The sequence below is a fragment of the Anneissia japonica genome, unplaced genomic scaffold, assembly GCF_011630105.1.
Source record: "Anneissia japonica isolate Jap-2015-1 unplaced genomic scaffold, ASM1163010v1 scaffold1489_len2284818_cov182, whole genome shotgun sequence".
Classification (NCBI taxonomy): domain Eukaryota; kingdom Metazoa; phylum Echinodermata; class Crinoidea; order Comatulida; family Comatulidae; genus Anneissia; species Anneissia japonica.
In genome coordinates, this window is record NW_022698455.1 from 178,747 (window position 1) to 193,011 (window position 14,265).

The 14,265-nt window shown below is 34.4% G+C and overlaps 2 protein-coding genes across 2 annotated transcripts in view; one reads left to right on the forward strand and one right to left on the reverse strand.

Moving 5' to 3' along the window:
- LOC117102540 (nicolin-1-like) overlaps window positions 1-8,486 on the reverse strand; it is a 16,354-nt gene extending 7,868 nt beyond the window's left edge. The window contains exons 1-4 of the mRNA XM_033242821.1: window positions 8,227-8,486; window positions 5,705-5,777; window positions 4,360-4,454; window positions 1,120-1,236 (exon numbers count right to left, since the gene is read on the reverse strand). Coding sequence (XP_033098712.1) covers window positions 1,120-1,236; window positions 4,360-4,454; window positions 5,705-5,777; window positions 8,227-8,367 — 426 coding nt within the window. The 5' untranslated portion in view covers window positions 8,368-8,486. The remainder of the gene's footprint in view (window positions 1-1,119; window positions 1,237-4,359; window positions 4,455-5,704; window positions 5,778-8,226) is intronic.
- Window positions 8,487-8,537: 51 nt separating this feature from the next.
- Window positions 8,538-12,610, forward strand: LOC117102541 (UPF0691 protein C9orf116 homolog). Its single transcript, XM_033242823.1, has 4 exons — window positions 8,538-8,703; window positions 9,080-9,203; window positions 9,770-9,903; window positions 10,977-12,610. Exons 1-4 carry the CDS (start codon window positions 8,665-8,667, stop codon window positions 11,043-11,045), a joined length of 366 nt encoding a protein of 121 aa, XP_033098714.1. The 5' UTR covers window positions 8,538-8,664; the 3' UTR covers window positions 11,046-12,610.
- The last annotated feature ends 1,655 nt before the right edge of the window (window positions 12,611-14,265 follow it).

The window sequence follows — 14,265 nt, forward strand, 5'->3', positions numbered from 1 at the left end:
CATAATCAATAAATCAACATAAATCATGCATTTATTAATACTAAAATAATTTACTTGTGGCCAATTTCACGGTAGAGGAATCACAATTTTCCAGAAATTCAATCTGTGTATTGTTAAACCCCACAAACAGTGGGTTAGTATGAACATAAAATTATTATTATTTTTTTTTAAGAAAAAGAGAGTTCTACAATCATAATTATATGGTTTAGATGGGGTTTGCAGTGTGTTTAGGGGTTTGTGTTGTATTTGCAAGTATTTTTTCATAACAATCTAAATTTTAAGCAAAAAAAATAGTTATGAATGTATTTAATTTTCTTATTGATATACCAAGTCAGTCAATCACATTGAATTGTTTGATTTTCTACAATTTTCTGTTTTGGGAGGTTTGTGGGATTTACCACTTAATCCTACTATAATCACCCTACCCTCACAATCACACGCCATTTTAATTCTTAGCATAATTGCCATACATAACTATATATAATTCTAAGCCAGTAGTAGGCACTTGGATTTAGTTAGAAATGAGTAAAAACCTGCGTCTGCGTTACGTCATTCTTGTGTTGATTTAAAATTGCAACCTATTATTATAGCCTTTTGGGCTATAATAATAGGTTGCAATTTTAAATCAACACAAGAATGACGTAACGCAGAAATGAAATGGATAATCCGGTTAAAAACTCACATTAAGTGTCTAAATAAGGACTTAGGCTCTACATGTGATTATGCCTTCATACGCAATATTTCTCTATGAATACAGTATCTAACTATATATGCTATATATTATTTCTACTTATGTACATTTTTTTATATTCATAGATGGCGGAAAAAATTCACTGGCCATATAACATAATAATAACAATAATAATAATAATAATAATAGTAATAATAATAATAATAATATATTTTCCCAAACATTATAAATAACCAGTGAATGAATTTGATAAAAGTCAAATGATTCAAAGAAATGAGACAGAAACCACATTTTCTGTATGTTAATGTTATTCATAAGACACACAAGAATGTTATTACAGTAGGATTGAGAATTAGGAGTATTTACACAATGAGCATCATTCTTTAGGTTACTGTCTACAGATAGGAAAAACAGACTTATCATCTAACCTCTGCTTGTGATGGTGTTTCTATGGAAATTTGTTCAATTCCAAAATGATTCCACAAGAAAGAGGGCTGTTGGAGAACCAACCTTATAGCTGTGATGCTTTGTGGCACAAACAACATCTACAAATAAATAGACAATCAGGCAAATATTTAATAATAATAATATGTCGCTCTTATATAGCGCTTCATGCACAATGTCTAAGCGCTTCACATTACTACCCTGGTCATTGGATCGAACACATATGGAACACATACTGTACTCAGCTCCCGGGGGGAATTCCATAATATTGCAGCTAGTAATCAGCGCAGATGTGTTTGAGCCTACCAGGTACCTACTTGTACTCCTTGGTGTAAAGAGGCAACCGTAGATAAAGTGTCTTGCCCAAGGACACAAGCCACAACCGATGCGCCAACCGCTTCTATATAATCTTAATAAGATAATAATAATAATATTTATAATATTAATATTTATAAGAATAATCAAAACTATATTAATAATAATACAAATAACAATAATAATATAAAAATATTAATTAATAAAATAATATAATGCAGTTTTAACAAGAGCACACAGCAGAGAGCATATTTCCGCCCACCGCTAATCTCTTCTATTAAAAATTATTCAAAAATATCTACTTTCCAACCACCAACCAAAATCTACTTTTAAAATTACACCAACACGAAAGTTTCATTTATATGAGTTGTTTAGTTTTTGAGATTATCTGATCTGCAACGTTTTGCTTTGAATGGTCCATAATCGACACCAAAATGTAATCACTTCACTTTTCGAACGCCTTTTATTGTATCAGTTGCTCACCTGCCAATTCCTGACATGTGAGGGATTTGAAATCAGTCCCGTTTTAGGTAATTTATTTCACGTAGTACAATTTATTGCTGCAAAGCAGCCAATTCATATTCTTGACAGCAATTTGACTTCTGAAAGGTGATTGTTTGTCAAAAAACGAGCGCCTAAGACAACTGAGAAGCTGAGTTTCCTTCTTTCGTTCTGCCGGGTAAAATCAATTACTTTAGGCGACGTTTGAAGACTAACCTACTCGTACCAATGTTCACATGTCGCGACGCTGGAGTATTACTATTCAGCGTTTTTACTATATTTCTAGGTTTCCATTTCTACGTTTAATCGGCCCATGTCTCAGCCACAATAATCTGAGGCCAATATTATTTACGAACCCAGTTAAACTTATTTACTAGCCTATTTCAACGTGCTAATTATTACATTTAGGCGACGCTTGTTGTAGACTGGCATACACAGTGTTTTCGGAAATAAATACCATTTTAAACACATGCGCAGATCGATTCACCAGCAGCAGCGAGTCGCCAGCAGCAGCGAGTCGCCAGCAGCGAGATGTCACTGCAGCAAAACACTATTGTACACGGTACCAACGCTGTTCTAATATAGACAATGGGTCGTGTCTCATATTATTTGTTATATTTTTATTATTCGTTATTTTCACTTGACTCGCATAAATAATTTTGTTCGAAGAACATTTATATGCAGTTGTATTTCGCAGCACTTCACTTGCAATTTGCAATTTCTAGTTTTGTAGAATACAGAGTGTACTCCACTCTAGTAGCATACACTGAATCTATGCAGTAAATGAAATGCATGACTTTTAACTACGTTTTACAAATGCAATCAAGAAATGTGGTGGTACAACCACCATTATTTGCTTGACTTCCACTATGAATGTGGGACAATTGACAGGTCTACTATTGCTTTGACAAAACTTTGTTGACATAGCATAGTAACAGAATGAAAAGATTTTATCAAGACACACCCATGCTGTACTTTGTGCTACACATTCCAAAGATGACATAATTTTGACTATTTGACATTTATTAACAATTAGTTTGAGCTTATTTCCTAGGAACCAATTGGAAATACACCCTATATACAAAAGAGATAAAAATTTCCGTAGTTTGATAAATGTCATTGTGATAAAGAATGTAGGTGGTGTGATCGGAATGCTTTTGCAAGCCAATTTAATGCTGTATAAAATTTAAAATAGCAAACGACCCAATCAGTAATACGAAACCTTGTAATGACACCACACCTTATTATTTTTGACACACATGAATTATATTATTAGTATACTGGTATCTCTAATTTTTAGATAGTCACAACATGGCAATGTCACTCAAACCATAATATTCAACAAATACTAATACAAATACAGAGAGGAGCATGGGTGGGCAGGTTGCGTACACCCTGGCCACCGAAATCAGAAACAAACTATATTTTTAAGACAGTCAAGAATGTATCAAATATAAAATTTATTTGCTTAAATCTATACAAAATTAAAACATCCTCTATTAGGTATAATGATTTTTATGATTTTTATAGAGTGCATTCTGTAGTCAAAATTTAACTGCACTTTGGATATACTACTAATACAAAAATATATCATGATGCTCTACATAAACTCTAATTGATTTTGTATTGTTTTGTATTCAAAAATACAGTACAGTATCTAATATCCTGCAATTGCATTGACTAGCAAGAGTAAAGCCCCTTAAACCCTCCACACACCCCTAGCCACTAGCAATGGCTCTCACTGTGCTTGGACCCCAGGTACCCTGGTGATACCATCAATCAATCAATCAATCAATCAATCAAAAAAAAAAAAAAATTTTTTAAATTTAAAAAAAAACTTAAAATACAATATATAACTTTAAATATAACTTTAACTGTATAGGATTAATTGTGCGGGCTGTAACTCTGTTTATATTTGTGAAACCAATTCCTAGCAACAAGAGTGATGGAGCATCTGACTCAGGACAAATCATCACCATATTTACCAACACATAAACAGATCTAAACACTGCCGTGGTTTATCAGATGATAATTGCTTCAAAGTTTTAGATTCTGCCAGTAGTCAGTATCAACTCAAGATCAAGGAGGTCCTCTACATCATTTGGGGAAAACCTAATTTAAATAAACAGATTTCACATTTCAACATTACCTTAACTATTTAGGAGCTTCATTCATTCTGCCTTCCCATTGGTCCCTTTATCCCTTTGCTCTATATAAGCTTTTCTATTTTATTTTCTCCATGCTTTAAGTGTTTCTAGCAGGTTTTGATTACACTTGATAATGATGGTCGATGCCGTCAAAACATGTCGTGGTACAAAATGTTTATCCATATTAAATACATTGCTGCATTTTTATTATACAAGATTAACAGTATAAACAAATACAGTTTACAACCATGGAAAACTAACCTGTGAAGAAGATATGGTGAAATGATCTTGACTACCACTTTCACAGTGAGCTGATTTCATTAACTGGTAACGATGCAAACATGTTCTCCATTTACCTGGTTGGGGGAATGTATTGAGTACAATATAAATCCTCATTGTTCTTTTGTAAGTTAATATTAAAATACACTTAATTCATTTGGCTTCTAACTCACATGATTTGAACCCAGGACCATAGAATTGAAGGGAGAGCATTTTAACCACCAATGTACATAGCTCTAACCCTTCAACATTGCAGGATTTGAACCCAGGACCATAGGACTGATGGCAGAGCATCTTAACCACCAATGTACATAGGTATAATCCTCCAACATTGCAGGATTTGAACCCAAGACCACAGGATTGAAGGGAGAGCATCTTAACCACCAATGTACATAACTCTACTCCATCAACATTGCAGGATTTGAACCCAGGACCATGGGACTGAATGGCAAGCATCTTAACCGCCAAGGCACATAGCTCCACTTTATTAACATTGCAAGATTTGAACACAGGACCAATTGAAGGAAAAGCATCTTACCCACCAAGGTAGCTCCACTCCATCAACACTGTAGGATTTGAACCCAGGACCATGGGATTGAAGGGAGAGCAGCATCTTAACCACCAAGGCAGCTCCACTCCATCAACGTTGCAGGATTTGAATCCAGGATCATGGGTTTGAAGGGAGAGCATCTTACCCACCAAGGCACATAGCTCTACTCCATCAACACTAAAGGATTTGAACTTAGGACCATGGGATTGAAGGGAGAGCATCCTAACCACCAAGGCACATAGCTCTACTCTATCAACGTTGTAGGATTTGATTTACTCTTTGGAAAAAATGTTTTCTAGTTTGTATTTTTTGTTTTTAACTTTCAGTAATACTTAATTCACACTATAGAGCATAGATTCTGTTGTTTTTTTCACTCATAAATTTCAATGCTTGTTGAGCATACAATTACTGTATTTGATAATTGGTATTGGTAATTTTTTTACCTTAATTGTCATGGAAAAATGTTTGATTTATTTACAATTATAATAAGTAGTTAAAAGAATAGAAAAACAGGTACAGTTCTTGTGAAAGTTTTGAAGGAAAAAGGTTAATGATTAATAAAAATGGTTGGAGAGGGTGGGAAATGTGATAGGTAGGATTTTAATGCAAGTGCGTCAATCACTAATGAATAACAAACTAATTCTCTGTAGTAGCTATTCAACTTACTAATATTTACTATTTTCTGCTTTGATTGTGTCACAAAAATTTGTGTCTGGCGTTCTTGAATGAGATAGTTCAAAGCTATAACAAGACAATAACACTGTCGATTCAACTTACCATTTAGTTCACTACTTTTTATTTTGATTGTCACAAAGGCTGTGTAGACATTCTTGAACGAGATAGTTCCAAGCTATAAATAGACAATAAAATTATCAACAGAGAGTTGATAAAAATAATACATAACACACTGACTATAGAAAAAAATGAGGAAATTCCCCTGAGCACAAAAAAGAAAGTTCGCAAAGGGTTAATAGCTCGAAGGAACTATGTAATATTGAAAAGATATTCTGTTAGGTCTTCAAATAATTTCATACTGTTACTAAGTTATCACTCATTTAGGCCTTCTAAATATTTACACAGTTTCCAAGGGGAATAAAAAACGATACTATTAATCTTATACAGAGAAAATCCAAGTGAGTCATTTTTTTTTAAATTGGAAAAAGGTTAAGATACCATGAATGTGTGCTCACTGGCAGTGTCAGGGGAGTGGTTGGAGGAAATACAACCAAAAATAATATCAGATTCCAAGACAAATTTGCAGCCGCGAGACATTTGAAAATTCCGCCCCTAGGGGTTAGAGGCTCGATCCCCTCCCACTCCCCCGGGAAATTCTAATTCCTACATAATCAAAAGTTTTTCAGGTCGTCCACACAAACCTTTTTACACTCGCACGAGCTGGCAGTGTGTGGACCTACGTAATCTTATCCGACAGCACTTTATAAAACGACATACACATATTCACAGTGTTAGTGCAGGTAGTTGGTATACAAGTGTAGAGGAAAATTTTTACTAACTAAGGTCACAAATAGTATTTTATATTATCATAGGCATATATTTACTGTATGAGTGAGATTTTGATCCTTAAGCGTGAGACACACCCTAAATGTGATGCGAGTCTCACGCCAAATGTGTATGAATCATAAATGAGCATGGTATACAGTGCTGGGTTGACAAGTCGGTCACATTTAAAGGCAACAAAATACAAGTTAATGGTACACCTGCCAACTGTCACTGTCATAATGCTTGAGTCTCACGCATGAGCATTCACTTTTTACGCCTCACCTCACGTTGCATTAACTCATGCATCTAAAAGTTTTTTGAAAGATGAATAGGTCGATTATACCCTAAAAACATGTGAATACAGTCCATATAAATTTATGTTAACAAAGCTTTACTGACCGATGACTGTAATCAGTAGCAGTTCGATCACTGTACAACTTTAACAAATTTACATGGGGGCACACTATTTCATATTTATATAGAGGGGGCTATATACAATTTTTTTTGTCTCGAGAATTAGATGCCCGCAAAGTTGGCAGGTATAGCATGAGCACCCACTTTTTCTCGCGCAAAATGAATTAATGTATATTATACCTTTATTTATTATTATCTATATTATAATTATAAAAACTATTAAAGTGAATTTGTTATGAAGATGTAAATAAAAGCCATATATAAATTTCTTTTAACGATGCTATACCGACAGCGAACTGTAATCCACAGCAGTTTCAGTACAAATTTTTAAAAAATAATGGAGGAGGTGCTTTATTTTGATTATTACATAGAGGGCGCTATATTCAATTTTAATTTTGTTTTTGTCTTGAGCATGAAACACTTTTTTGGTCTGTATAGAAATTGGCTACCTTCATATTGTTGTGCATAATTTTGGGCGTCTGAAGCAAATATTCTCACACTCTACTCTATTTGTATTAAAACGACTGTGTAAAAAAATATATGCAAACACGTGCGTTTGTGAGACACGCGCGTACACCTGACCCTGTTCTGATTGGTCAGTTTAGTTTGATGGACACTCTCCGCGCGGCCTGGAAAGTCCACCACTACTACACATTACCAAAGCATTGTAATAATAACATTTATTGATAATCATCAAACCAATCATTTGAACTTAATTTTTTTTATTCTTCTCTGTTGTTGTTAAGCGCCTCGAGGTTGTGTCAACGTGAGGCGCTATATAAATCCAGAATTATTATTATTATTAATATTACACTAGGCCAAATAGTATAAATAGAACAAGAGAGCCAACAACGCTCATTGAGAGCGTAAAAAAACGATACGCTCTACACAGCTAGTGTAGGACGCCAACTAACGCTTGTATGTGTTTTATTACCCAGTACTCCACCACGCACGGTAGGTTTGTCTGTTTATCTGTTCTTTTATACTGTACTTTTGTTTTCTGCTTACTGAGTTTATAGCGGGCGTACTTCTACCGCGCTGCGCAGCGCTGCACCGGGTAATAAAAAGAATATACAACCGTTAGTGGGCGTCCTACAAAGGCATGACGTTTTTACGAACGGGACTTTGCTCTCTTGTTCTATATATACTCTTTATCAAAGAGTTTGACTAGGCCTAGGCCTACACGAAATATAAAATACTAGCAATATTTGTGTCCTCGTTTTACTACATTACTTTTAAGGCATCAGCATTTCCCCCTACTACTACCATTATATAATACTATTAGCATTGCAAATACCATGAAATCAGAGCATAAATAAACATAAACATAGGCTAGGCTAGTCGATCAAAGCATGGATAAAACAAGCAGGCTAATTTTGGCCTACCTGGCAGATGCCCTTTTCTGAATGATTTGGAAACGTTACATCTACTATCGACAATCCACTGCATAAACTTGACTTTGTATCAGATATTTTCACTTCTACGGGCTTTTTGATTATGCATTTTATAGAACTACTTGCAGCCATCTTCTACTACCACCAAAAAAGACTAAAATAAATAAGGTAAATAAATATAAATTACTAGGCCTAGGCCACCTTGCCATGCCAGTCCCCAAGACTTTCACGACAACGGTGATCATGAACAGCGCCGCCTATTTACACATAATGGTTACTTAGCAACCAGTTATTTATCGAAACGCGAACGCAAAACAGAGCCTCAAGAAGAAAATACATCATCATCTCGCACGACGTCAGGGCAGTCCGGGAGGGAGAACGCGAAAAAGAGTTGTGAATTTCCTGTAAATTACCACCATTACATCAATAATGGCAGCAGCAGAAAACAAAATGACACTTCCAAATCAGGTAGGCCTAGGGGATTTTCTTTATTTTGTGACAGTGTGAATGATGAATCAGAAACTAGGCTTGCCTTACTTATTATTATTAATATTAGGCCTAGGCCCTAGGGGCTAGGCTTTTTATGGGCCTAGTTAGTAAAAAGGCTTAGGCCTAGGCAGGCAAAACCTTGTCTACCTAGGCCTAGACCCATCTCCTCTCTAGGCTTGAACACCTACCTAGGCCTACAAAGTGCTGACACCGCCTGGTGGGATGAGTTTTGAGGCCGAGTTGACTAGGCCTATCTTGAAGAATTCATGTTATTGACGTCAGGAATGTTCTAGGCCTAGGCCTAGTAAGCATAGTAGTAGTATTAATCAGTCTTAACTATTTTCTTTTTTGATAGGACGCCCTTCTTCAGTCTCAGCAAACTCCACCTGCTGTGCCAAATTCTGCCTCAGCCTCAAAACAACCTGCAACTTCAGATTTCTACCGGACACTCAACATTCCAGATAGGTTTGAACATCCAGGTAAGAAAATGTTTTAATTACAAGAAAGAATGTGTTTTGGGAATAAATAATTTTTTTTAATAAAAAGAAATATATAGGCCTACTGTATTTATAATGAAAGTTTTTTAATTGTGCGGAGGATATAAAAAAAAAACTAAAATTTGCACGGAAAATCGCTAGGAAAATAGGTTCGCAGAATGGTAGTGCATCATTGTATTGGTTATATATTAAAATTTTTTTAAAGCCTAATTTTCAGCAAAATCGGCCCATATTTTCCGAAACGCACAGACAGATTTCTAGGCCAAATTTTTGCGCGGAGGATATATTCCCCGTGCAAACTTTACTATACAGTCAAGAATTAGTGTTTACTGTACTGTATTGTTTTTGCTTTAACAATCAATGGGCCGCCATAAGTCCTTATTTTTTAAGACTTGGTTTCATCAACCAAAACCTGGTGGAGGAGTGGCTCAAACCAGCGCCAATGTTAAGGCTGTGGTAAGCAGTCCCCCTGCCATACCACTCGGCCCCTGCCTCTGTCTGTCTGATGAATTAATGTACAATTTTTATTGCCTCTGCTTCCTTTACAGAATGCTTTGAGGGCTACAACTCTAAACCTCAGCACCCTATGTACATAACATCAAACAATGTATATGGTAAAAAAGCACCAACGGTTCACACAATGCCCAACAGTTTTCATGCAAAGTCTCAAAAGTTTTCACAGGTAATATAAATTCAATTTTGTTTACTTATTTATAATTGTAAATTTATTTTTTAAAGAGATTGTTAAAGGAGAAGTTTACCCATTTTATATAATTTAAGGACTGAATTAGCATCTTGTGCGTGTTTGCTACGTAGACGCTCTATACCCCTGCTTCTCGAACTGTGGATCGCGACTTTCATGTTTTCTTCATCTAGTAGGTCTACAATTTCTACTTTTTCTTTGCCTACCTACATTCAGTACTGTATTATATTTTTACAAATACAAGGTTAGTAATGCAAAGAACTTTCTAGAACCATCCTGATCTTATGCGTTACAGTGACCTTTCACAAATGGGATATTATGTACCCGATACCATACTCGCGCCAATAATATTTTTTGCACTTTCTGAGCTGCGCTTATTTAAACGGGGAGCTTATGAAAACAGGGTGGAAATTGAGGGGGCGCTAATGGAAATAGATGAAAATCGAGGGGTTCTTATGGGAACTTATTAAATTCAAGAGGCACTTTTTGATTAAGAAAAGATTATACAAGGACTATGAATGGTGGTGCGGCAGAAAAGATAATCGTCCAGAGAACATGGCTTATGACAAGAATGCTGTGAATATTTACATAACAGCAGAATAGCAGATGCAATTAGTGGTGGGTAGTGGTTAGCTTGTTGGCCATCGGCCGATTGAGGTTAGCAGGATCATTGCAGGTTTTCTTGAAAACTCAGATGTGAATGTGCTAAAAGTGCAAATTGTTGGAGCTCTCATCTGTCCAAGAGAAATATCCTCATTTTGATATTGACCTAAGAAGGTGATTCCACTCTGCAGCTTAAAACATGCCAACAACCACAGTCCCAGGATTGATTGGATTACTGACTTGGTAAAACGAAAATCTTATGATATTATTGAGGGGAACTTTTTAAAATTAGAAGGGGGCGCTTATTCAAAAGGGGTGCTTATTCAAACCGGGCGCTTATTAGCGCGAGTACGGTATGCTAAATCAGTTCTCAAATTATGAAAAATCTGTAAACTTCTCCTTTAAGCTTCATTATAATTGTTTAATATGTTGTGTTATTTTTCTGTTAGCATTTAGGTAACTGCGGAATGTATAGGAATCATGGGTTGAATACATCAACTGACAAATCCAAAGTATGATATGACGGCCTCTATTGGTGAATCGTCTTCAATTTTTTAGTGGCAACAAGTTCAAGAAAGTGGTAATTGAGTAAACCTAATTGCCCTTATTTGAACTTATTTAAAATAAAACATCTTTCTTTGAGGTTGAGTGTCAAAATAAAGGTTTCTAAGAAAAAAAAAAAACTTGAACTATGAAGAGATTTTCATTGAAATAGTAATTAATAGATACAGACAAAAACAATTGTGTAATAAGATATTGGAAAACCTAGGAAAAGTCTTGAAGAACAGCAAATTTAAAATCTTTCCCTATCTTTGCAAATGATAGATTTAGTATTGAATTATTGTATTAGCATTATCTCATAGGTAATTTGTATACAGTATATCTAAATATATGTAGAAAAAATACTATTATTATTGTATTTAGTTGGATAGCAAGTTTATAATTTGTTACCGTATGCAACAATATGTATTTTAAAGTCTTCTAAATATTGTGTACATATAAACACTTAATATTTATTATAAGCAAAGGGTTTTTTTTTTATCTCATCCCCAAGAAGCAGACAAATGTTGAATTCTACTAATACAAATTTACCATTTAGATGAAGTAGTTTATTAATCCAGTTTTCCCCTTTTTTAAGTAAATTCAGTTGATGTGGCTTTGAGAAGTTGGCTTGTAAGCCTGCATGCAAGTTGTATATAAAATGTGTTATGATATTCTACAAGTAAATAATGTAAAACCAGTGAAGGCTGAAAACACTGTAAACTTCAACACAAGAGAGCTTTCGTTTGTGTGACAAATGCAAGATCTAAAGCCAGACACACACTGCGCCCGACGATTGTCGGTATTATATAGAGAACGCAATTTTAATGACGATCCCTTCAGACCGTCATCGACAATCAGCAAATGGCATTGTCGTCAAATGCTCACGTTGCACAACGTAGTGAGTGCTTGGCTTAAGACGTAATGACATCGCAGAATCTAACATGACCTGTGTAGAACCTACCTACTGCAGGAAAGTCACGAACAAGTGAAGCGGTCATAGGGACCCTATTGTCATATTGAATTTATCTTATTTCATAATAGCGTACAGTATTCAAGTATAATGTACAATATTGTATTGACTGCGGTATAAGCCCACTTTCTGATTAAGCCCACACTGATGCCGAGTGTGGTATTTTATTAGTTTGTCTTCACAAACCACCCTCAAAATAGGAATACGTAAAGAAGCTTTTTTTCTGGGGATGCAAGAATATCAAGACATCCACACCTTGCATGTAACTGTGCTTGAGGTAATTGTAAATCCTGACCATTGTATGTCTGTGCTCTGCCTGCTTGCCCAACACGCCAGTTAAAGGAGATTGATGAAAAGAATCCATCCTCATGTGGTATTCTCGTGGAATATGGATTCACCGAGCAGCATTGTGTTTTGCCTCACCTCCTATTTCCTTGATTTTAAATTCATAGAGGAAGGATGGGCTTATACCAGAGACTATAAGTTCAACTGGAATAAAACATTACTTAATGCTTTACATTTGAATATTTTTTTAAATGGCAATAAAAAAAATGAGTCGAAAAGTTGAAACTTCTTTTACCTTTTATTGCACCAATGGAGCACTGACAATCTTCAAAACTCATGCTGGATGTACAGCCGATAAATGTGGGCTGTGCAATATTAATCATTAATGATATCTATACCATCAGGGCAACATCCAGCCATAAGTGACTGAACTGCCATTATTTATATCGATAACCATGGAAATTCTAAATACAGTAGTTATATTTTTCTGAAATATTGACAAGAAAAATAAATACATCATAACATTGATACAAGCAACACACTTGATGTCTCGCAGATTTTGGCATTTCCTTGCAAGAATAAAAAGAAACATCCAAAATCTGCTTCTCTTTAAACACCAACAAATACAATATTTACAATCTAATCATTGATCAATAAAAAATGACTGAAATAACAATAAAAATGTACATCAATAAATCTGCAAGATATTTTACTGTAATAATAAAACAAATCTTTTTCATTAAACAAATGGCTATATTTATACATTTTAATGAAAGAAAAAAATGAATGCTTTGATCATTACAATGTGTGGTTCTATCATACTATACATGCTTGGATGGAGTAAGATGAAGGAATGTTGATTTACATATTCCCCTACCAACATCTACTGAATTTGAGCATGTGGGGTGCATTATGAATAGAAATAATTTAGCCAAGTTTACTTTTTTGGTTCCAAGTTCTAAAAATCTAAAATAATACTGGAATGCTTTTAAGTGGCAAGGATGAATAAAAAAATAATGCTAAACTGAATCATGTAGGAATTTACTTTTAACAACCAAAATATGATGCCTACACAAGTTTTTTATTATAAAATAAAGGCTTATCCAGAATATCAGAGTACATAACATTCTAGAGACAGTGTATACACTCTTATGAAGAGAAAAATATGATGAAACATAAACTCTTTTGGTATAACACATGCTAAACACTCTCCAAAAACATTCTGGTTGATAAAATCGTTTACAGAGGTAAACCCGTGGTTAAGTTACAGTGAAATTTTAGATGAGTCCCAAAGAGGGGCTTTCACAGATGCAGGGTCTATCTCGGCTAGAAAATTTATGATTGTGGCACCTCTAGATGGCTGGAAATCTGACTTCAATTAAAATTTTTCTTTTCTAACCCATTTTTTTTTTTTTATATATTTATAAATACAGTCAAATATCTAATTTATAAAAAATAATTTGTACTAAAAAAACAATACAGAAATGATTCTTGTTGTATTTATTTCTTTTTCTATTTTCTTACACATTTTTACCGGTAATTTCTATAATGATATTGAAAATCAGTGGCACACATTTTGTATAGAAAAATGAACTTTATAATGAAAGAATAAGTAAAATATTATATTATTATTTTAAAGTGTATATTAATTTAAATATTTTTACTTTATAAAAATGGTTATTTCTGTTAACATTATTGAACATATAGTGATTTAATATCTCTATAGAATTCAACAATGTTTTCAATATACTTCTCAGTAAATGCAATCTATGAACAGAAAAGGAAAAATATTGTATTAACACTACATAGCTATTGGATTCTCTCTTTTAAGAAATGACGAAGCATCCTACATAAAACTGATTTTATACCTGTACAGAATTCAACAATGTTGTCATCATATTTCTTGTTAAATACAATCCAAAAATATAAAATAAAATGTT

Bases quoted from the DNA above. Each gene is read 5' to 3' on its own strand.
- LOC117102541 (XM_033242823.1), top strand. From the start codon at position 8,665: ATGGCAGCAGCAGAAAACAAAATGACACTTCCAAATCAG. The intron at 8,704-9,079 runs GTAGGCCTAGGG...CTTTTTTGATAG, and splicing joins AAATGACACTTCCAAATCAG to GACGCCCTTCTTCAGTCTCA. The intron at 9,904-10,976 runs GTAATATAAATT...TTTTTCTGTTAG, and splicing joins AGTCTCAAAAGTTTTCACAG to CATTTAGGTAACTGCGGAAT.